This window comes from Polyodon spathula, chromosome 1 (genome assembly GCF_017654505.1).
Source record: "Polyodon spathula isolate WHYD16114869_AA chromosome 1, ASM1765450v1, whole genome shotgun sequence".
Classification (NCBI taxonomy): Eukaryota; Metazoa; Chordata; class Actinopteri; order Acipenseriformes; family Polyodontidae; genus Polyodon; species Polyodon spathula.
In genome coordinates, this window is record NC_054534.1 from 51,493,516 (window position 1) to 51,518,749 (window position 25,234).

A 25,234-nucleotide genomic window follows, 5' to 3' on the forward strand; every position below is an offset into this window, starting at 1 on the left:
GGGGTCATTGTCCTGCTAATAGGTGAACCTCCGTCCCAGTCTTAGGTCTTCTGCAGACTGAAGCAGGTTTTCCTCAAGATTTTGCCTGTATTTAGCTCCATCCACTTTGCCCTCTACCCTGACAAGCTTCCCAGTCCTTGCCCATTTGAAAAGCATCCCCATAGCATGATGCTGCCACCACCATGCTTCACAGTAGAGATGGTGTTACCTGGATGATGTGCCATGTTGGGTTTGCGCCAGACATAATGCTTTGCATTTAGGCCAAAAAGTTCAATTTTTGTTTCATCGGACCACAGAATCTTTTGCCACCTCTTTTCAGAGTCTCCCACGTGCCTTTTTGCAAATTCCAAATTCCTTTTTACAAACCACTGCAATAAATGGCTTACAAGCTTTAATTTGTATTGAATTAAAGCACAACTACTTGCTGTAGAAATCACATGAACGTTCATGTAGCACCCTGGGAAAAAGGGAAAAGCTATAACTGATTATATACACTATAAGACATTCAATATAATACCGTTTTAGGTCAATTTTGCCAGAACGTGTCACCATGAGACACTAAAATCAACACAACAATTATACAGCTGGTGAGTGAGAAGGAGTCTAAAGTTTCAAAGTGAAAGCAGTCGCAGAGTTAACACATGCATTAATGCCTACTTTTTTATGCTGTGTATCTATGTTTGCACCATGCCTTTTAGCACCCTAATAAGGCCTGGACACACCCGCGCTTTTTTTTTTTTTTTTGACAAACAGTACACAATGCCACACCAGCTTGTCTATACCCAAATGTTAGTTACCACTCCTGGGTAAAAATTTTTTTTAAAAAAATGGAATTACTTTATAGCCTTACATTTAAAGCAAAAAAAATACCCTCCCTCCCCCACTGTTGGTCTTGCCTAATATACAAAGAAAACATGGCTGTGTTTTGGGAAGACATGGAAAGCGTGACAACAGAAGAGGATAAGATTCTTACTGTACATAAGCGTGAACAAGCATTTCCTTTTGACTGAACTTAAAAGGGAATTTGGATAGTCATCTTAAAATAACAAACTTAAGTACTGTGCCTATTTAAACATAGATGGATAATCACAGTATGTGCTTATGCATGTTTGAGTGTGTACTTTTCATCTGCATTTTGTGTGTAATTGTCAACAATATTACCTTACCATAGTTTTATAGCAACTCATTATGCAGCAAAAGATCTGACCATTACATCTTGTAGCTCATATAGTAATATTTTTCATTTGATGAAGACTGAAATCAGCTAAACAAAAGCACAGTCATATTCATTAATTGTGCAATGCGAATCACTTCCTGAATTGTATACCAGGTTTCAAATCATTCTGTCAATGCATAAGACATTTAACAATGCTATAACACTCGCTGTATTTCATACACTTGATTAAAAAAAAAAAAAGACGATCTTACATACAGTGCCTATAGAAAGTCTACACCCCTTTCAAAATGTTCACCTTTTGTTGCCTTATAGCCTTGAATTAAAATATATATATATATTTTTTTTTCCCCCATTTATCTACACATTCTACCCCATAACTTCCAAGTGAAAAAAATATTCTAGAAATTAGTAGAAAATTAATTAAAAATAAAAACTGAAATAGCTTGGTTGGATAAGTGTCCAGCCCCCTTGTAATAGCAATCCTAAAAATTAGCTCAGGTGTAACCAATCGCCTTCAAAATCACACACCAAGTTAAGTGGCCTCCACCTGTGTTGAATTTTAGTGATTCACAAGATTTCAGGATAAATTCAGCAGTTCCTGAGGGTTCCCTCTGCTGGGTAGTGCATTTCAAAGCAAAGCACCAATCATGAGCACCAAGGCGCTTTTCAAAAGAACTCTGGGACAAAAGTTGTTGAAAGGCACAGATCAGGAGATGGGTATGAAAAAAAATATATCAAAAGGCCTCGAATATCCCTTGCAGCACGGTCAAGACGATTATTAAGAAGTGGGAGGTGTATGGCACCACCAAGACCCTGCCTAGGTCAGGCCGTCCCTCCACCCTGACCGAACATGAAGGAGACTGATCATAGAGGCTACAAAGAGGCCAATGGCAACTTTGCAAGAGCTACAGGCTTTTATGGCCAAGACTGGTCAAAGTGTGCATGTGACAACAATATCCCAAGCACTCCACAAACCTGGCCTGTATGGTAGGGTGGCAAGAAGGAAGCCATCACTCAAGAAAGCCCACCTTGAATCCCGTTTGAAGTATGCAAACACACTCAGGAGATTCTGTAGCCATGTGGCAAAAAGTTTTGTGGTCGGACGAAACTAAAATGGAACTTTTTGGCCTAAATGCAAAGCGTTATGTTAGGCGCAAACCCAACACAGTGTATCACCCAAAGAACACCATCCCTACTGTGAAGCACGGTGGTGGCAGTATCATATTAAGGGTATGTTTCTCATTGGCAGGGACTGTCACTTGTCAGGATAGAAGGGAAAATGAATGGAGCAAAGTACAGAGAAGTCCTTGATGAGAACCTGCTGCCCTCTACAAGGTCTAGCTGAAACAAAGCTGAAACTGGGACAGAAGTTCACCTTTCAGCATGACAATGACACAAATGACACAGCCAAAGCTACACCGGAGTGGCTAAAGAACAAAAAGGTAAATGTCCTTGATAGACCCAGTCAGAGCCCCGACCTAAATCCAATAAAAAAAAAAATTGTGGCATGACTTGAAGATTGCTGTCCATCAGCGCTCCCCAAGGAACTTGACAGAGCTTGAACAGTTTTGTAAAGAAGAATGGTCAAATACTGCTACATCTTGGTGTGCAAAGTTGGTAGAGACCTATCCCAACAGACTCACAGCTGTAATTGCTGCCAAAGGTGCTTCCACCAAGTATTACCTCAGGGGGATGGAGACTTACCCAATTATGGATAAGTCTCAGAACTTTCAGTTCTGCATTTAATATATAATTTCTCAATAAAACATTTTTTGCCCTTAACAGTGTGGAGTATGGTGTGTAGATAAGTGGAAAAAAAATTCTCATTTAAATGCATGAAACTGAGGCACTGACACAACAAAATGTGAAAAAAGTTCAAGGGGGTGTAGAAAAGGCACTGTAGAAAACTTTTTTTTTTTTTTTTTTTTAAATCTTACAAAATGCCATAACTCTGCTGTACAGTTACTGACTCAGGTATATGATCGGACAGTTCAGCCTTCATGTAAGCTCGAAAATAATTGGTCCATTCACAATCTATGGCAACAAATGCCCAGAAATTAAATGCCCTCAGGATAAGGAATTGTTTGGATCGACTTACATACGTAATGAATTGTGGAAATTGCCGCTATTTTACGCAAACAAAATAAATATTTTTAATACTATTGACTGGAACATGAGCACTGTAAAAACTTTTTTTTTTTTTTTTTTTAAATAACTATTTTAGGTGGCTCATCTGGCAAAGTAGACTGCAATTTAGCCAGTGCTGGAAACGAGAAGGCTGCTTATTACAGTCCCCAGGTATTTGTATTCTGTTGTCACCGTTCTTATTGGTCAGTCTGAGAAGTAAACTCAGGGTTTTCCATGCAGCAACTGACTCTGCTTTAGTACAAAACTCACACTACATTTACAGATTTTCATTATGGTAATGTCTCAAATTACCACGCCTGCTTCTTTGTATCTGAATATTTAGAATAGAGTGCTAAAGATGCAACAAACGATAAAATCTGTTCCATTAAGTCAAAACTTTATTTACTCCCCCTACGACTAGAGTGCGAAAGACAACATTGGTTTATCGGAGTTCACAAAGGCCTTGTACACACACAGCCTAAATGCAGTTGCGAGTTCACCTTTTGCTCTTAATACACTTCAAGTAAACACAGTTCCTTTACAGACCGATGTCATAGCACATTCATAAATATTGACAACGTAACCATGTAATCATGTTATTGTTTGGATCCAAACTATTCCTAATACGGGTGTCTCTAGCTGCTGTAGTTGAAAGGGCATAATGAGCGTAAACAGTATTTATAGGGGCATTGTGGCAACGGATAATGGCACTCATGGCAATTGCCACATGGTGGCCGCTAATTTCGAACCCTGGTGTCAGTTACCTGATGTACGATTTTCGTGGACTGGTGATCTGTCTTGCCTTTTGCCAGAATGCCTTTTTTGTATGGAAAAGCTGTCTAACATGATGCTTCCAAGCAAGTTAAAAATGCCATTTCACAACAAAAATACCCACACTCGCCAGCAAAGACAAACGCTTGAAAGAAGTGAACATGAAGCAAACTCGACTAATGACTGATCCTATGAAAGTCATAGGAAGCAAGCTACTTAAGCCATATACCATTGCTGAGATTCTCCCAGCATACAAAGAAATAGTCGGTCATGTTAGGAGCCGATGCACCCAAAGTAGTAGCCAAAGTTCCTCTCTCGGATAACATAATCAACCGGCGTATTGATGACATGTCTGCTGATTTGAGCTGGCACTTAGAGAAATTAATAACAAGTTTGCTCTGGAGATTGATGAATATCCAGACAACATTAGTGGTTACGCTCAGCAAATAGCCATCAGATATATTGAAGATTCCATCAAAAAAGAGAATTTCTTCTGCAAAAAACTGCTGCAGCACACAACTGGGACAGAATTGGAGAGTATTTTGGCCAACCACTCTGGCAGGTGCGAGTAGCAAACGGCTCAACTAAAATGTTCCCTTTGGCACGTGCGGACCCTAACGGCATCATATTATCAAATCTCATCTCCACACATCTTAAACTCCAAAACAAATTAAAATGCTAATCAGCCCCTCAGCCAATACGGAAGATTTTGACTGGTTGTGAAATCCATTCAGTTCCTCTTCTGTATAATCTGCAAAGAAGCCGTCACTGATGACAGAAGAAAAGTTCAGAGAGCTTAGAAAATGGACTGCAAATTAACCACCCAGCTGATAATCCCACGATTTCCATGTGGAGCGCATGCAAGTCCAAAATTTGTTACTCCCGTGAGAATAGCGTGCAGGTTCTTGCATATGCTTCTGCAAAGTTTAAAAAACTATTATAAGTGTATGCAGTTTTGTTTTTTTACTGGCAGATGGCAGCAGTCCCCAAGAAATGAGTGAAAAAATGGATGCACAGAGAATAACTATCTAAAATGTATCTACAGAGAATAAAACAAGGCGATTTCTTTATTTGTTGGTGTTACAGGTTGTAGGGAAGCCTTATCAGGTTTGGCACTGGTCAAAATGTAGTTATTGTACCTACAATTCAGATAATTCATACAAAAGCGCTATACACCCATGCCTGAAACTGGGGAAGATACTGTATATATGGCGTAATTGAAAATTTGCAGCACAAATTTTCTGATGTATATTTGCTAGATAAAGGCGTTAGCATTGATGAGGGTTTGAAGCGAGTCTGCTTTGAGATCTATCACATAAAGAATGATTTCTAAAAAGTGATATGCCTGCACATGTATTATAATATTATAATGTTGCCACTGGGGGAAAAAAAAAATTATGTTGATCTATATTATAATGTTACAATTGTAAACACATTGTTATTTTAAGTGCTATGGAATATTGTATTTCCGTTTATCAATCACAATAAAGAGTGTGCTTAAAAAAAAAAAAATTGAAAACTGTCCAAATTGCTTAAAGGGCTAAGGAAGAAATATTTGGGGAGAGAAAAAAAAAAAACACAAAAACAAATAAGAGCATTTAACATGGAAATTGCCCAAATAAAATGGGCAGCTAGGTGGTTAAAAATTAAGTTTTTCGCTCAACCTACTTGTATGAGTTAGGCTTTTCCACATTAACCTATATAAAACAGAAGGGCCTATAGGTCAGTGGAGCAGGACCGAAGAGTTGCTTGACCGACTCTCGCCCCAGATCAAGTGACTCTTCTCACTCAGGCAGGCCCAGGTTTCGCATTAATTCTAAGTTGTCATGAAATATGTTTGGTGTGCCTCAAATTATATGTATCAAGGTGTGCAGCATCTCAGAAAAAGGTTGGAAACACTGAGTTTCACAACAGTTGGCAAATGCACACCAATAACTTTCACCACAACACTCTGCATGTGTATTGGTCTCGTTTTCAGGTTGATAATTTGATCCGTGTACTAAAAGAGAAACATTATTATTATTACGATGTCTGATTCAGTTGAGTTTATAGTGATTCAAGGCAGGGATTACAGATAAATCATGCCAAACTATGTTCCGGACCAAAAAATCCTGCCAAATTATACAGAATGGAAGATACGAACCTGAATAAACACGTGGTTAGTACCTGTGCATCAGCCTATTCTGGAACACTTACCTTCCTTCCCAAACAGTACCAGACAGAAGGCCACAGCTCCATCCAGAGTACTTGTAGATCTTAATGCCTAAAATGCACAACAGAAAGCTTAACAATTAAACAGACACACTATCCAATTGATGGTTCTAAGTTAATGTATAGTTACTTAGTGCAAAGAGGTAATTTAAAAGCAAGAGTTTAAAAATAATGAAAAACCATGATGAAGCATACCTCTAACAGTTTACCGTCATCTTTATGCGGGAAAATCTCCTTTAGTTTTTGGAACTGTTCATCTGTGGATTGTTCCTCATCTGAATCTTCAGAACTAGGATTTAAAAAATAAATAAATACATATATATACACACACACACACATATACACATACATATATCATACATACATTACATATACATACACATACACACACACACACATACACACACAGTGCCTTGCAAAAGTATTCAGACCCCTGACCAATTCTCTCATATTATCATATTACAAATGGTACATTGAAATTTTGTTCTGTTTGATATTTTATTTTTAAACACTGAAACTCAAAATCAATTATTGTAAGGTGACATTGGTTTGATGTTGGGAAATATTTAAGAAAAATAAAAAACTGAAATATCTTGCTTGCATAAGTATTCAACCCCTGTGCTGTGGAAGCTTCCAATTTGCACCGATGAAAGAAACTGCCCTAATGAGAACACAATTACCTTACCATTGGCCTCCACCTGTGAACCATTAAAGTTGCTGTCACATTTTCTGGATAAAAACACCACTGTTGAAGGATCATTGGTAAGGCTGTGAATCTGAAGGAAAATGAAGACCAAAGAGCATTCTACAGAAGGTAGAAATAAAGTAATACAAATGCATATATTAGGAAAAGGGTTCAAAATAATATGTTTGGATATCCCAGTGAGCACAGCTGGATCAATAATCAGGAAGTGGAAGCTGCATCACACCACCCACGCACTGCCAAGAAAAGGCTGTCCCCCAAAACTCAGCGCTCAAACAAGAAGGAGACTTGTGAGAGAAGCCACAGAGACCAACAATCACTTTGAAGGAGCTACAGAGTTCAGTGGATAGGAGTGGAGTAATGGTGCACAAGTCAACCATATCAAGAGCTCTGCATAACACTGGCCTGTATGGGAGGGTGGCAAGAAAGAAGCCGTTACTCAAAAAGTACCACCTGAAAGCATGTCTGGAGTTTGCCAGAAAGCTTGAGTGACCCAGCTGCGATGTGGGAAAAGGTTTTGTGGTCAGATGAGACCAAGAAAGAGCTTTTTGGCCAAAACTCAAAGCGCTATGCGTGGCGCAAACCTAACACTGCCCACGCCTCAAGATACACCATCCCTACGGTGAAGTATGGTGGTGGCAGCATCATGCTGTGGGGATGCTTCTCATCAGCAGGGACTGGGCATCTTGTTACAATTGAAGGAGGAATGGATGGAGCAAAATACAGAAAAATACTGTTAGAGAATCTGCTTCAGTCTGCTAAAAAACTGAAGCTTGGGAGGAAATTCACCTTTCAGCAGGACAATGATCCCAAGCACAAGGCCAAAGCAACACTGGAACATCAAGAACAAAAAGGTGAATGTCCTACAGTGGCCCAGTCAAAGTCTTGATCTCAATCCCATTGAGAATCTGTGGCACCATTTGAAAATTGCTGTCCACAAGCGTCGTCCAACCAACCTGAACAACCTGGAGCAAATCTGCCAAGAAGAATGGGCCAAAATCACTCCAACACTGTGTGCAAAGCTGGTACATACTTACCCCAAAAGACTTAAAGCTGTTATTGCAGTGAAAGGTGGCTCTACCAAATATTAATGTGTGGAGGTTGAATACTTATGCAAGCAAGATATTTCAGTTTTTTATTTTCTTAAAAATATTTCCCAACATAAAACCAATGTCACCTTATAATAATTGATTCTGAGTTTGTGTTTAAAAATAAAATATGAAACAGAACGAAATTTCAATGTACCATTTGTAATTCAGTAATATGGCCGAATGAAGCCACCCCCCCAAAAAAGTGGCGTATCTGAGCAAGATACACATAGCCCCTGCACCACAGAGATTACATAGACACAAAGATAGCGGCTTCCTGTCCTTTTGCTGTGCATTGCCTTTAAAACCTGTTTTACTCTGAAATTTTTTTTTTAAAACAGCGTGTGTAAAATAAACAGCGCATGTGAAAATAAAAAAATTTGACATGACGCACTTGACAAGCGCGGAATAAATGGATCACTAAGGGTTAACCCTTTAAGGACCAGGATCATGTTAACACGATCACAGCACTTCGTTTGACTACATGACCACCATACTCTGCAGTACAGGCTTGAAACACATATCAATGGATAGGAGAGGGACTGACGCCGACTTTGATCTTTTTTATTTTTTTTCCATGTCACCGAGAGGGGCATTTAGGGTGTAAAGGGCAGAGAAAGTTTTTACAGTTAATAATGGAATGAAATTTTTTTTTATAAATATTCAAGTAAAAAAGTTTGTATTGTTGCTGAAGTTTTATAATGTTACCCAGAGTGTTCATTTAAAAAAAACAAAAAAAATAAAAGACACCACTTCTAAGATACTACTGTAAAAGAAAAAAATAATACAGCCAAAAAACACCTGGTCCTGGGGGTGCATCCCACTGAAAAATGCTTGGTCCTGAAAAAAGTTAAACACGTTCCATATTAAATTACCCAAGCAACTCAACACTTAGAATGTTGCTTACATTTTATTGATACTGTAAAAACGTTAGGTTATCATTTTGATCCTACTGCAAAGGTGGATTTCAAGGACACGACTTGCAGAACAGCCAATTTGGTGAGACCAATGGCTTGCCATAATTACACGGCACGATAACCTTCACAGAACGCAGAATTACCTCATGCATGTGCATTTGAATCAGGCTGAGACACCGCTGTCAGCAGGGTTCTGAGGACCTAGGACATGAAGCCTATAAAACCTTGTGAAGGTGTGAGGATTGGCCCAGACTTCTGAATCGCAAATGGCAGAGACAGATGCCCCCTAAAACAATGCCCAAGAGGTAGCAAGACCCCTGGTGGAATGACCTGTGACCTTCTCTGGAGGAAGTTCAAGAAGTTGGCTTGCTCGTAAGCAATCTCGACTGTCACCACAATCCAATTGGACAACCTGTCTTGATAGTTTGACCTTGGTTCACGAAAAAGATAGACTGCACCACTGGTTTATGACTGGAAAACAGAGAGAGAGGGACGCAGTTAGACTGAGCTCAACATGACTGCGCTTCCAGGAATTTTCTAAATCACACGTGTTCACTGGCAGTGTCACGATCTGTGATACTCGTGTCAACTCCAAAACGTTTAAAAATAAAGGAAGAAGAGCTGTCTAAAGCGGCAGTGAAGTGTTATATGATTGACTTGATGTTCAGGTAAGAAATGGGTGCACAACAATTTGTCCCCGCCAATAACAATATTAACCCTTAGCGGTCCATTTATTCAGCGCTTGTCAGGCACGTCAGGTCCCATTTATTTTTTACAAGCGGTGTTCATAATATTTTTTTCAGAGTAAAACAGGTTTAAAAGGCCATCAGTACTGCATCTCCAGCCTAGCACCACCCCTTATAAGCTGGATTTTTCATATACCTCTTTATAGTGATGAATACTAATAAATCCTTATCTGATCACTCATTTTTTTCAAGTCATTATTTCATTACTTTAACATCTCAAAGCGCTCTGCAAATGTCTGCAATATTCTTTAAGCACTGGATGTGGAAGCAGCCATCTCCTTTGTTTGTGTCCGTGTTATCTCTGTGGTGCAGGGACTATGTGTATTGCTCAGATACGCCCTTTTTTTTCCTTGACTTTTTCCAAAGGGAAAAAAAAAAAAAAAAAACGGACTAGAGATCTGTGCTTGATGTCTTTTTGATGACAGACTGGAAAGGGAAAATTTTAATGTCGGACCTGGTCCAACATAGGACCACAAAAGGGTTAATGTGAACTTACAGTTGTCAAGTACAGTACTGTAGAAATGACGAGATTAGACAGAATGAAATTGAATTATGACAGAGCAGGCTTAAAATTGCAATGGTGCAATATACATTCGAGCTCCTTTCATGTCTTCAGTGTACACTACCGGTCAAAAGTTTTAGAACACCCCATTTTCCCAGTTTTTATTTAAATTTAAGCAGTTCAAGTCCAGTGAATAACCTGAAATGGTACAAAAGGTAAGCAGTGAACTGTCAGAGGTTAAAAAAAAAAGTTTAGGTTACCAAAAACTGAAAAATAATGTACATTTCAGAGTTATACAAAAAGGCCTTTTTAAGGGAACAAGTAATGGGTTAACAACATACAGTTGTTCTGCAGCAGTGAAAGTAAATTAAGCCTTGAAAGTTGATGCTAACAATTCCTACAGGTGTCCTAACTCTTGTTGATTACTTACAAACCCTCTGTCTGTATAAAAGCAGTGTTGGAACAGTCTGTGTTATTACACCCTCTTAAGCATTATTTGGACAGTATTCTACTGTAGGAAGTAGTATATTGCTATCAATGGCGAGAAAAAGGCAATTAACAAAGGAAGACAGACAGACTATTATAACCCTTAAAAGTGTAGGTCTTTCCTTTAGAGAAATTGCAAAGAAAGCCAAGGTGTCAGCGAGTACAGTTTCCTACACCATCAAAAGGCACTTGGAAACTGGAGGAAGCTCTGACAGGAAGAGGTCTGGCAAACCCAAAGCCACAACAGAATCAGAAGTTTCTGACAGTCAACAGCTTGTGTGATAGGCGGCTCACAGGACAACAGCTTCAAGCACAGCTTAACACTGGTCGAAGTAAGCAAGTCTCAGTTTCAACTGTGAAGAGAAGACTTCGAGCTGCAGGTTTGATAGGTCGAGTGGCAGTAAGAAAGCCATTGCTAAGATGGCAAAATAAGAAAAAGAGGCTTGCCTGAGCCATGAAGCACCGCCAGTGGACTACCGAAGACTGGAAGAAGGTCTCATGGACCGATGAATCAAAATTTGAAATCTTCGGTTCATTACGCAGGGTTTTTGTACGCCATCAAGTTGGCGAAAGGATGGTTCCTCGGTGTGTGACACCAACTGTCAAACATGGAGGAGGAAGCGTGATAGTCTGGGGCTCTTTTGCTGGATCTAGAATCAGCGACTTGCACAGAGTGAGTGGCACCCTGAACCAAGATGGCTACCACAGCATTTTGCAGCACCATGCAGTACCCTCTGGTATACGCTTAATTGGTCAGGGGTTCATCCTACAGCAAGATAATGACCCCAAACATAACTTCAGGTTATGTCAGAACTACCTTAGAAGAAAAGAACAAGATGGTAGGCTTCAAATCATGGAATGGCTAGCACAGTCTCCAGACCCCATCGAGCTGGTTTGGGATGAACTGGACAGAAGGGTGAAAGCAAAGCAACCTACAAGTGCAACACATTTGCAGGAACTTCTGCAACAGTGTTGGGAAGAACTTTCCAAACAACATTCGATTTCCATTGCAGAAAGAATGCCACGAGTGTGTTCGGCTGTTATATCTGCAAAAGGTGGCTACTTTGAGGAGTCAAAAATTTAGATTAAATTTTGTTAAAACGATTCCATGATTTCTTTTTTATCTCCAATTATTTATTTGTTCCATGCTTTAATTTCAGAGTATATTGCGACATTAAACTGCGTAAATTTCCATAAGAACTAGAAAAATTGAGGTGTTCTAAAACTTTTCACCGGTAGTGTATATACATTGCTAATTCATACATACATTGCAATGACCACAGTTTTGTAAATTGGCATCTGTCCCTACCTCCCTAATTGTGAAACTATATAAAGTCTGTTAAATATCTAACATTATGTACAGTGGCTCTCGAAAGTATTCACCCCCCTTGGACTTTTCCACATTTTATTGTTACAACATGGAATCAAAATAGATTTAATTAGGAGTTTTTGCCACTGATCAACACAAAAAAGTCCATAATGTCAACGTTAAAAATAAAATCTACAAATTGTTCTAAATTAAATTACAAATACAAAACAGAAAATAATTGATTGCATAAGTATTCACCCCCTTGAGTCAATATTTGGTAGAGGCACCTTTGGCAGCAATTACACCAATGAGTCTATTTGGATAAGTCTCTACCAGCTTTGCACATCTGGAAACTGCAATTTTTGTCCATTCTTGTTTGCAAAATTGCTCAAGCTCCAATAATTTGGATGGGGACCTTTGGTGAACAGCAATTTTTAACTCTTTCCACATATTCAATTGGATTGAGGTTTGGGCTTTGACTGGGCCACTCCAGGACATGACCTTTTTGTTTTTAAGCCACTCCAGTGTAGCTTTGGCTGTATGTTTGGGGTCATTGTCCTGCTGGAAGCTGAATCTTCTCCCAAATCCCACGTCTCCTGCAGACTTCAGCAGATTTTCCTCCAGGATTTCTCTATACTTTGCTGCATCCATTTTGCTCTATCTTCACGAGCTTTCCAGGCCCCGACGCAGAGAAGTATCCCCATAGCATGACGCTGCCACCACCATGTGGGATGGTGTACTCAGAATGATGTGCGGTGTTAGGCTTGCGTGAAACATAGCGCTTAGAGCTTTTTGGCCTCAACGCTATTTTGGTCTCAGACCAAAAAATCTTCTTCCACTCCATCTCAGAGTCTCCCACATGACTTCTGGCAAACTCTAGCCGAGATATGATGTGAGTTTTTTTCAACAATGGCTTTCTTTTTGCCACTCTCCCATAAAGTCCAGCTTTGTGAAGCACCCAGGCTATTGTTGCCGTATGCACAGTGTCTCCCAGCTCAGCCGTGGAAGACTGTTACTCCTTTATAGTTCCCATAGGCCTCTTGGTGGCCTCCCAGACTAGTGCCCTTCTCACCCGGATACTCAGTTTTTGAGGACAGTCTGTTCTAGACAGATTTACAGTTGTGCCATATTCTCTCCATTTCTTAATAATGGACTTTACTGTGCTCCAGGGGATATTCAATGCCTTGGAAATGTTCTTCTATCCTACCCCTGATTGGTGCTTTTGAAGAACCTTATTCTGGATTTGCTTTGAACGTTCCTTCGTCTTCATGATGTAGTTTTTGTTGGGAAATGTATTGACCAACTGTGGGACCTCCCAGAGACAGGTGTATTTAACCTAAAATCATGTGAAACACCTTAATTGCACACAGGTGGACTCCATTCAACTAATTATGTGACTTCTGAAGACAATTGGTTGCACCAGAGCTTATTTAAGTGTGTTATATGCAATCAATTATTTTCTGTTTTATATTTGTAATTAATTTAGAACAATTTTTAGATTTTATTTTTCACTTTGACATTATGGACTTTGTGTTGATCAGTGGCAAAAACTCCTAATTAAATCCATTTTGATTCCATGTTGTAACACAATAAAATGTGGAAAAGTCCAAGGGGGGGTGAATACTTTTGAGAGCCACTGTACTTTCTTCATTTTAAGCCACTTCAGTGTTGCTCTGGCAGTGTGCTTTGGATCATTGCCCTGTTGAAAGACAAACTTCTTCCTCAGTTTGAGTTATTTGGTAGAGGGGCGCAGGTTTTTATCCAGGATTTTTCTGTATTGTGTGCAATTCATCCTCCCATCAATCCTGACAATACTGCCAGTCCCTGCTGTTTTAAAAGTTTTTTTTTCTTTGTCAAATTACTTGACCACAGTGCATTTCTTTAAAATAGCCATTTAAAAACAGATTACAAAAAAATTACATTATACCGCGGTATGACAATAACCGTGGTATATTTGATGGTTTCAGATTCGGCCCAAATACCTACTTTTTGAGCAGAGTTCGGATTCGGACGAATACTTAGGATTCGGCGAACCGAATCCGAATTCTATATATCCGCCCAGATGCACATCCATTTTAATACATCCCTCCAATGTGTACAATTCTTTAAATATAAGACAAATCCGGTATCGAACTTAACTGTTGTATTTAATAATAAGAGTATGTTTGAACTCTGTCGCAGCTCTCAACTCCCTAAACTACTGGTGATGCACGCACTAAACATGTCACGCAGCTGTGAATGCAAACATACCCCAGTATGCAACCTCACATTCACATCACACTTTTCATGAAGTTATGCAGTAAACCTGTAATATAGTAACATCTAAGTGTTGTAGACTTTTGTTCTTTGTTGCTTTGTCTGTCAACGTGTTATGAAAAAAAAAAAAAAAAAAAAAGTGCACAGAAATGTATTTTTTGTAACTTTACAGCTGTCTGATGTGCAAGATGTTTTTGAACAATACGCTTTAGTAAATTACATTTTACTTTATTGTAACATGCCAATACAAGTTGAACCATTAGGGAACTTCTGTGTTTCATTAAAATATGTGTTTTACTATTTCGTAGCCTATTTAATGTGTTACACGCACAGTGCATTTAAATCAACGCAAGTTATTTTGTAGGAAGATTCAGGTCACTCATCACGGTAATTTCTCCTCAGTACTCGGATCAGGCGAGAGGTTGAAACATCATTAAAGAAAAAAGTGGGTTATGGCAAAGATGCAACTCTCCTTTCTTGTAAAGGTGAAGTAAACGGTTCTGTATTTCCACGTTTGTTCTGGGGGGGGGGGGGAAGAGCTAGCGGTAAACTGTATAAGTTTCAAATGGAAATCTTATTTCAGGGATATATTTCCCATTCGGCAGTGCTTAATTTGTAAAGAAAGAGGTGTCATACGCAAGCAACGACAATAAGTAGGCTACATTAAAAAGTTGTTTGTTGAAATTAAATCAGCTTTCATATTTTGTTGTGTGCTATTCATTTAATCAAACCAAGTAGTTTAAGAAGTTGGTTGTATCGTTCATGACAATTTTCAAATCAAGTAAGCTTATGTGTGTATAAACAATGTCAATAGATTCGCAGCCAGTGTCATCTTACTTAAAGGCACTCAAGCTGAAATCGCAAAGTAATCTGAAATAGGCTACAAACATGGCAGCGGACTGTCTCTCTTTAGCGCGTGCGAGGTACCGGGAATATGACTGCACGCCCAGAGGTTCCATTCGGTAATATAAATACTGTTAACTAAAAGGCTCAAAACCATAGATTGTGCCCGTTTCTTGTTAGTAGCTGCCAGTCTGATTTTCATTCAATAGTTTCCTTCAGTTTCCTTGACAGGTTTTGTAGATTCGGTATTTGGCCGAATCGGCTGAATCCCAAAAACTTGGATTCGGTGCATCCCTAGTTGCCATGCCTTCAAAATGTCATACCGTCAGATCCCTATATGACACTTGAACATAAATATAAATGTTGCTAGTTAAAATAAGTATATTTAATAAATACTGTTGCTGTAATAGTAAGCAAAGCACCTAAAGACACTTCAAACCTGTCAATGTTTATATTTTTCACTTGGCTCATTGCTGGCATTAAAATAAGCAGGAAAACCTAAGAATTATATTACAACAGTTCAGAAAACCAAATGTCCAGCACAATTGTGAGAATTATATTTACAGTCTTCCACCAACACAGTAGTTCAGTCTATAAATAAAGGGGTTTTGAAAAGACCTGTTTATCTTATTGCTGGCATTTACAATAAAAATATAAAACAATATGAAACACTGATAAAGGCGTGTCGACTGACTCGTTGCTCTAAAACATGTTCACTGCTGTGTATTACCCGATTGTATTTAAAAGGTGCCCCTTTTAAAGTAAACGCATAATTAATCCTCTCAATTGTTTCTTTCCTAATTCTGCAGTGTTATTTGCAAGATTTAAAAAGACTCGATTCTTCAGACAGAATTTTTTTGAAACCAACGATATGTAGTGTAGTGACTACATCCTTTACACAGTAAAGTGATCAATTTTTACTTCGGGAAAGCTGTCTTGAGCACAGTACCTTAAGTCTTAGTTTTTCAGCATAAAAGAACGCAGTGCTTTGCCATTGTTGCTGTCTATTTCCTTTGTTATTCTGTAAGTGTTTACAACCTGCACTATGTTAATGGTATTGACTATTGACATACGTGATCACGCGAATTACAGAAAAACAAAAGTATCACTACAACTATCACAGCATCCTCATAAATAATCAGATTTCTTTTAGCTCTTACAGCCACCATGTTGAGTTTCAGTAGAGAACATGGAGTGAAGTCACATGAATAAACTTGCAAAAAAATAAATAAATGGACATGTTATGCCTTCTTCAATTACTACACACTTAAATGTATATTTTCAACTAACGTGCTGATTACATTTTTACCAGTTTCAAAACACTTCAGATGATTTCTGAAATGGTCGTTTTTTTTTTGGTTTTTTTGTTGTTTTTAAAGGGAAATAAAACAAAAACCAACAAAAAATAAATCATGACACTGTCACGTGTAATACTGTGATTTTTATTTATGTAACCGGATCATTATGACTTCTAACACGGGAAGATTGGGTTTCACCGATTATGTTATACATAATACGACGAGTGACATTTTAAGTACTCTCGGGGGAGATAGCACCTCTCTTGTAGCGGTCTGCGGCCAGACTCCAGTCATTAGCTGGTCACCCACCCTGTACCAGTGGATTAGCTGGTGCCCGAGTGAGCTCTGCACCTTTACAGAGGGAAATCAGAGAATCAGCTGCCAGACAGACACAAATATGTGTATGTTAATCCTTTGTAAGAATGGTCTGAAAATAGGTTTACCTCAAGAGGCTGCAGTCTCAATTGAGGTTGATATTTACTATAACTTGCAAAAGTTAGTACACTGAGTGCCAAGGTTGTTGCCAGTTACTATGAAAAATGTGCATTTTAGCCTTAGAGGGAACATTGCAAACCAGATTATGCACGCACACCCTTCACGATCTCTATGGAAAGCCATCCGAGTCAAAAATACGTTGTTCTAAATTGCTCATGCCTCAAAAGTATAGAAAATGGCTATTATTCCCCACAAACTTTGCTTTTGTGACCAGGACAGTGCAGGTTACCCTTTTGACTGTTATGTGTGTTTTTTCGTTCACATAAAGTCAGAAAAAAACATATGAATCCAAATTAAAATGTATTTATACTAAAGTAATACAAAAATGACTACAAAAGATTTAGAAGCAAGTAGTTTTTCGAGATTTACGATTATACTGTATTTTGTTGTGATATCGTAAAAATATGTACCCAGGTGCTTATGAGAGATATTTGAAGTTCATGTATAAAGGCTGTATGGGATATCAGCTGAACACTTGTTAGCCGATATACAACAGGTGCATTAAAAAAGTGTAGAACAAAACACAAAAATAGATGCACATTAACAAAATGCTTGGAAAACTTACAGAAAACTATTTCAATGAAGCAATAAGCTCAATTCCACTAAAAAGGAAGTGAAAAGGTTACCTTTTTTGTGAACTCCAATAAATCTACTTTATCTTTCCCCAGTCAAGTCGAAGAGTGCCTAAATAAGCACGGTAACTTACCATAATAAAATACATTAATAAAAAACATAGAACATAAGAGCAACCAGATACCATCAACGAAAGACAACACATTATTCAAATTCTTTTGTCGTATTATATATTTAAAGGTAAGTTTATTGTTCCATTAGAAATGCCCCCCCCCCCCTGCAGCTACACAGGAAGAGTGGTGGAACATCCCTCAGCAGTCTATCCAGAGGCTGATCAGGTCTATGCGTCAACACTACCAGGATTGTGTTAATGCTCAGGGAGGTCATACCCGCTACTAACTTTGTAATGTTTTCATTTTGACAGCGTGTTAAGTTTCATACTGAAAACTTATTAATTATTCTTTGATCTGTATTTTTGTGAACTATGTGATTTAGTTTGATATCTTAAGCTTAAAATATTTGATTAAATCCATTAGACCTGTTGCGTTTCTTTTGAGCATCAGTATATATTTTGTTGTGTCTTTGTTATGTGGAACGTAAAATGAGAACTCACCATTTTGTCGTCGTTCCCCCCCCCCCTTTACAAAGCCATTTACACATTTATTTTATTTGAAGTGTTAAGTTAAATTTCAGTTTTTTGTTTGCATGTTCAGTTACAAAAAGGCACAAGTAAACCTCATGTTATTACTTTATGAAAATGTGTTGATGGCCACCGTTTACTGTGAATAAATGGCAAGAAACGAAAAAATAAATAAAATAAAATGCATTGTCAACTTTATGTACCATTTATTTTGGGAATAAACAAAACAACGTTTAACTTGAACTGCTATTTGGCATCCTTTGTTTTGTGGTTAATTCACTGGGGTAAAGCAAGTCCTACACAACTTATTCTTTACTCCTGAGATATTTTTCTATTTTAACAGGTTAACTATTGTAAGGTCTTGCTGTAAAAATAAAGGCACGCACACAGGGGCCACAGCCACGCCCCCTGCCACTATGCTGTCTCCGCCTGCGTTCAGAGCAATATAATGGATTTCATTACTTTTTGAAAAACAAACAAATATCCGAACAAATTGAGCAAATATTCAAACATGAAAATCCAGTGTTCATCCCAGCACTACTATATATCTCAGATGATTCAGAATCAAGAGGCAGAGCCACAATAAATGTATTTTTAAACATCTACTCATGTAATGGAAATCCTTTTATTTATTTATTTTTTATTTATTTTTTTTTAACTTTAACGCAAATCTACCCTCTCAGTCAAAAACGGCAAGTTTCTCAATATCTAAAAAGCTTGAGGGAACACTGGTGTGAACAGAACATAGAATGGGTGGTGGCTCATTAGTGTTTAACTATATCCAGTGAACAGATTTAGAAAATGTGCCAGGACAATTTATTTCTTGGGAGCTGCTTGGGCACATCTAAAAGGTATGGGGTGTGTAAACTAAAAATCATATGCAACTTACTTTTTATTGTATGCAGTCTTCTTCCAGGTAAACTTTCTCTTCTGTATATCTTCTGATTCTGAGTCAGAGTCCGAAATTTGAATGACGTTTATGCGCTTGAAGCGTGGTGGCTGTTTTGGTTCCGGAGTCTCTGGGACAACGGTTACTAAACAGAAAATAGAAAGGAAGATTACAACAATTGCTTTGGGAGACTTACAGATGTGTTGTCAAAAATACAGATTCAACATGCAAACAGGATTTGCTAGTCAAGAAAAACCTTCACTTTCTAAAGTTGACCCCTACAAGCTTGTTATTTATAGCTCAGTAAAATCTTATTTCCAGCAGTAAAAGTAAAAGCTTTTTTTCATATTGGATTTTAACGGTATTACGGTATATGCACCAGCCATCATCATTCCAGGGCGTGAAATAACCGATGGCACTGGCGGCAATTGCCTAAGTGCACAAGCGTAATATTAAGAACATATTTTCTCATATTTAATAATGGGTTAACTTTAGGCTACATAGTTTACAAAGCTAACATTTAATCGCTGGCTACTTTATATTGGGTTTTCTTCGTACGTGTACTTGTAATATATTTGCAAATATTAGCGAAAGAGAAATTACAATATGCATTATTTTGTATATAAGAGTCATGCTGGAAGCAATGATTTAAGTAAATTGAACAGAGTGGCATTAGTTAGAAAAATGAAAAAATATTTAATAAATTTGCATGAGCTATTTCCAAATACAAAAATAATTCTCTCGTGCAACATCTTTGGAAAGATATAAAGGCACCTCCAAAAATAAAGCACGTAACTGGGTGAACAATGTAATTTCAGATTTTGTAATGGTGTTTTTTTTTTTTTTTTTTTTGGGGGGGGGGGGGGGGTTCAATTTCGGCACCCTGAAATTAATTATGATCAGGTTGGGTTTTTTAGGGGGGGGATGGTGTCCACTGAATGACAGTAGTAATTATATATTCCTAAAAAAACTCAAGCATGAAATTAAACCACACCTTCTGTAAATATATCCTTCCCTTCCTATTACCACCCTTACACCTTTGTTTTTATTGTATATATTGTTATATTGACATGTATTGTGTATATTGTTTGCCTTAAGTATATTTTTTAAATATCTTTGTTATTGAGAAATGTATATAGCAGGACCTGAATTTCAGCGAGGCACTGCGGAAATCACACAACATTAATGAATTAGCAGGACTGAATTTCAGTGACGCCTTGAGTGTGTTGTGTAATATCTTTGGCAACAAATAATCAGAACCGTTTTTTATTAGCACCGGCAAAATGTAAATCTACACTCTTATTCCTCTCCTTTGGTTCCTTTAAATAATAATTAAAAACCTCCCTGCCCACTACGCTGCACATACGATTTCAGAATAAGCGTGACAAAAACAAAACAAAAAAAACTTAGAGACTAGAGGTAGGGTGCATTTCAGGCTCACATGCTCTAAGCAACCTGCTTTTTCAAATTTTTGGTATAAAAAGCAGCACACCGTTTGAATTTGTACAGCGGAGGGTAATTGCTTCTCATCAACTTCAGTCTCCAATTAATTTCATGAGTCTTCCTCTCCTTTCTCAAATGCACAAACCTGCTGCATTGAAATAATTAAGTTGTGTGCGTACCTAAATTCAACAGTACTGTTGAGCATTGACTCAAAAAAAAAAAAAAAAAAAACACACACACGTCAGTGATAACAGTGTTGTGATGAAACTAAGCAACGTAAGGATTTGATTTGCAGTTTTAATCACATTTTGCATTCCTAAACTAAACGGCAAAATTAGTGACTGCATATCAGGCCTGCAGTTTCAGAATCTAAAAAGAATAGTACAAAATCTTAAATACAAGTTTGTATTAAATATGTTGCATTACTTCGCAATTAATATTTATATAGTAGCGATCTCGGTTCCCGCAGGCAGGCTCATCACACAGGGCGAGGCAATCCGCATACAGGCAGAGGGCGCACAGGAACCCTGGACCTCCTGCACTCCAGCATACCACCAATACTGCTGTACGAAAGAGCTAGCTCTTCTGCACAGCGGTATCGGCGCTATGCTTCAGTGTGAGAGGTCCCGGGTTTCCGGGTTATTTGGTGCTGTGCGAGTACATCCACCAATGTGAACTTAGATGTTCATACAAATAATTTAACTGCACTTTAGGGCGGTAAGTATAGGAAGCCAATCGTGTGTTTCTCAAATTATATTTAAACCTAAAATGCCATCTTCTAATAAAAATGTGTATGTTTTCTATATTGAAAACAGGTTTAGATATCCCACGAAGACTTGATTACAAAGTCAAAAACATTATTCTCTACATGAAGTGTTTGTACCCACTTTCCCACTCAATTTATTGAAAAGGTTCAAAGTCACCGAGCAATGTACCGTGAAAATAACATTGTTAAAGTGAGCCTACATAAGCACTTAAACACTTATTTGCTTACGCCACAGTATATGATATGTCCAAACGCCATTTTTTAAAGGAAATACACATGGCAAGTAGTGATTTTAACTATGCATAGCCATAAATTATACTGACAAAATGTTATAATAAATATTTATCTATAAAATATCTATGATAACTGACAGAGCTGCATAGGACCAGAGAATGTTTCAAAATCAGAGGCAGAGCCACAATAAATGTGTTGTTTAAATTTAAATTGTAAAATTGTTGAGATACTTGTGTTGGAATATTGTTTCAAAATTGTACAATGGAACAAAAACATTAATTATATATTTGTGTGTGTGTGAAATACATAAATTGCTATTAAAATGTGATTGACTTTACTATGATGTTCACTTGCAGCTTGACATGGATCCAATAACTACTACTTTTCATTGAAATTGGCTTATTGGCCTGCCGCCTATCTGCCGCTGCAGGGCTGGCGTGCTCTGTGTGTGTGTGTAAAAAAAAAAAAAAAAAATAATAATTATATATATATCTTTGTTTAAGTGGACGTTAAAAAACAACGGGAAATGGCGTATGCCTTTACAGTATAATCTGCAAATTGGGCACTTTTGCGGGTCAAATAGTTTTGATGGTCGACAAGCCTACAACTTTTAATACACTGCAGTTGGCATCAGACGGCTGAATGAAAATAATAATACGTCCCCACTTAAATTTGTAATTCAACTTTCCACATAGTGTATTACTTCAATGTGGCTCTGTCCCTCAATTAAAGATGCCCTCCTATTGACGTCGCAGTCATATATCAGTCTTATAATAGAGGCAGACTATGTACATGTAACCTTAACACCAGCATTGTCCCGCCACTTAACCAATACACAGTCCTGATTCGCTGGTACAGTCCCCTGACCCTCCAAATCCCACCTAACAGGCTCTCGGTAACTGTAACCGATACATTTACTGTAGTCAAGGTAGGTTAGCCACACACGCTGCTATATACAGGTAGGCTACCGTATTACAGAAAATAAGCAACCGCGATACTTCTAAAATGTCATAAATCATGTAATAAAATATTGCAGCGTTTGAAAATCGTAGTAAGTCAAATTGAAGTAATATAGGATAAACATTGCTAATGAAGGACAAAGAGAGCACATGGAAGTTTACAGTACACTACAGTTCTCCAGCGATAATAAAAAGTGTTATTAAGAACTTGTGCCAAACCCAGTACAGTACCCCATGGGTAATTCCTTGTTTCATGCGCTACAATCATTTGCGTTTGCTTAAAGCCATTAACTCAGATAGATGACAAAGGGAGGTGTCCTATTAAATTTAAATCTAGCCAAACAGGATTTTTAAGCTAAGCACATTTCACTAATATACTTCGCAGGAAGAAAAATATGTAAAAATCTAAACACTTCATAGTGTTGCAGACTTCGAACCTACTGTATACAGACTGTTCCTATGTGAAGTATGCAGAAGAATGCTCAATGCTAAAACAGTATGCATTATCCACAGCAGCGTGTATAATGCAAACGGTGTGAGACTATATCAGAAAATCACGATATTATTCCATGCATGCATACTTTAAGTAACTAGGGATATGGGAGGTGTCTGTCACACTTGCATGTTTGCATAAGAACCTATTATCGAATTGTCATGAAACTTGTTATTAAGAGTATATTATTTTGGGGATATATGGAAATATATGTCTATCCACTTATCCAATCCGTCTGTAAGTCTCACCAACATGTTTGGATGTATCTGGATAATTATATATAAATTGTTATATATTTTTATTCTCCAAATTTCACTAAAACCATATTCAAACGCAGTTCACCTCGTAAGGTTATGGTGAAAACAGTGTCACCTACCTCACTCACTAAAATGTAACCCCTATACAGTTATGTTTTCATGTCCTGAAAGTATTATTGCAGGCATGCAATTACTAGTATATTAATTCTCAGATATAAATGTTATAGAATGCATATTGCTGTTCAACTTCAGTACTTTATAAGTATTGACATTTTAAGTGTACGCAGGGGTAAATAATTTCAGAAACTTTTTTATTTTAAAAGTACTGCAACCATATTTCCAGCTTGGCCTTGTCGACAATAGCCAATACAGTACAACAATTGCACGGCATCGCATGCTGTGCATCTAAATCGGTTGTTGAAAACACTATTTAATTCGAACAACTATTATAAAAACAAACAAACAAAACAAACAAATCTAATACGACTCATAAGAAATATCACCAGAGAAACACATAACCTGCTTAATTGTCTGTGCTTTGTCCAGCGTCATGTTTATCTTGCAGGTCTATGCAACCGAACACTTACAGCTGGCATATTTACAAAAAAAAAAAAAAATACATCAATAAATAAAAGCAATTGATGCCCAACAAAATAAAACGTTCTCAGTGTTTACTGTACCTGTTTTATTTTCCTTCTCCGAGTCTGGGCTTTCGGATCTGAACCCCTCTGAAACGAGAGATTTATTTCTGTCCATATTTTTCGCAAAGCGAAACCTGTCCAGGTTATACTTGAAACTCATACTTTCTCTCCTCTTTGTATTGTTTACATGTAATGCCTAGTATATTACTGATACAAGTAAGCTTTGCACCCTGCCTAATATAATACAACTGTAGACCAATATGTTTTAAAGAAAACAAATGTCTGATAAGTAATTATACGTGTAGAATTATAAGCAAAGCCGATCTTAACAGCTCAGAGTAGAATTACAACATCATTGTGCGTATGGCATAGCACAGCAAATGAACAATAATTGTATGCGACGAAACTGACATTTATAAATACTAATTCATTTAAAATTCTCTTTTAAAAATCTAGCTGTCTCCAATAAAAAAAAAAAAAAAAAATCTAGTTTCCCGCGAACCGGTCTCTGTTTCTACGACTGCTAACAAACTGTCTGTTAATTGGTTAAACTCACAACCCGTCGACCAATAATAATTTAGAATAAATGCGAAGGTGCGTGAGTTAAGTTCCGGCTTGATTGGGCATGCTGTGCAACTATATCCTTATGTTGGCCATGTTGACTATACCTGATGTTGTGGGGCGATACTGAGTCCATCCCAGAGCCACAATGGCGCTAGTTTCATAATGTGTCAACTCGTGTTTGTACACGTGACCGAATGGCAACGTTGCCGTCAGCAGTCGCTTAATTTTTGGAAATGTTGTGCAAATCTACAACTTATTTCAAGCAGTGGCAGACATATGTGTTACAGAAATTGTAATGGTTTTTGATAAACACGTTTAAAGTTGCAAGTGAATAATTATAAAAAGGCATATTTTATTTGATTTTTATTTATTTACTTATTTATTTATTTATTTTATGTTTTAAAAACGTACTCCATCCCATTTCGTTACGCTACATATTCTTTTCGGCATTTCAAACGTGATCGCTGTCAAAAGTTGAAAATTCATTTTAAAAAAAGACTACAAGTTTATCTTCACTCAAAATGTCTGTTGTTTTACACGCAATTGTCCTTTTCCATAGATAATGAGCAAACGGGTGGATATCAGACAGTTTTGTAACGAGAAGTGTCAGTACAGGGTGAGCAAACGGTGATGGATATCAGACAGTTTTGTAACGAGGAGAGGCAATACAGGGTGAGCAAACGGGGAATGTAGTGCATTTTAAACAGACTGAAGTGTCAGGTGCTGCTCCAGTAAGGAATTAGGAACATCAAGTGCCAGGCGAGTGGATTTAAGTAAAAGCTGTGAGGCGTCTGATTTGGGAGACATCAAAAATGGTTCCATGCGGCCGAAGTTGTCTCAGTATCT

At 37.7% G+C, this 25,234-nt stretch overlaps 1 protein-coding gene across 1 annotated transcript in view; it reads right to left on the minus strand.

The window, feature by feature from the left end:
- Window positions 1-24,290, minus strand: part of LOC121319565 (SWI/SNF-related matrix-associated actin-dependent regulator of chromatin subfamily A containing DEAD/H box 1-like) — a 78,863-nt gene extending 54,573 nt beyond the window's left edge. The window contains 4 exon segments of the mRNA XM_041257142.1: window positions 6,272-6,338; window positions 6,482-6,575; window positions 19,032-19,176; window positions 23,864-24,290. Coding sequence (XP_041113076.1) covers window positions 6,272-6,338; window positions 6,482-6,575; window positions 19,032-19,176; window positions 23,864-23,984 — 427 coding nt within the window. The 5' untranslated portion in view covers window positions 23,985-24,290.
- Between the last annotated feature and the right edge of the window lie 944 nt (window positions 24,291-25,234).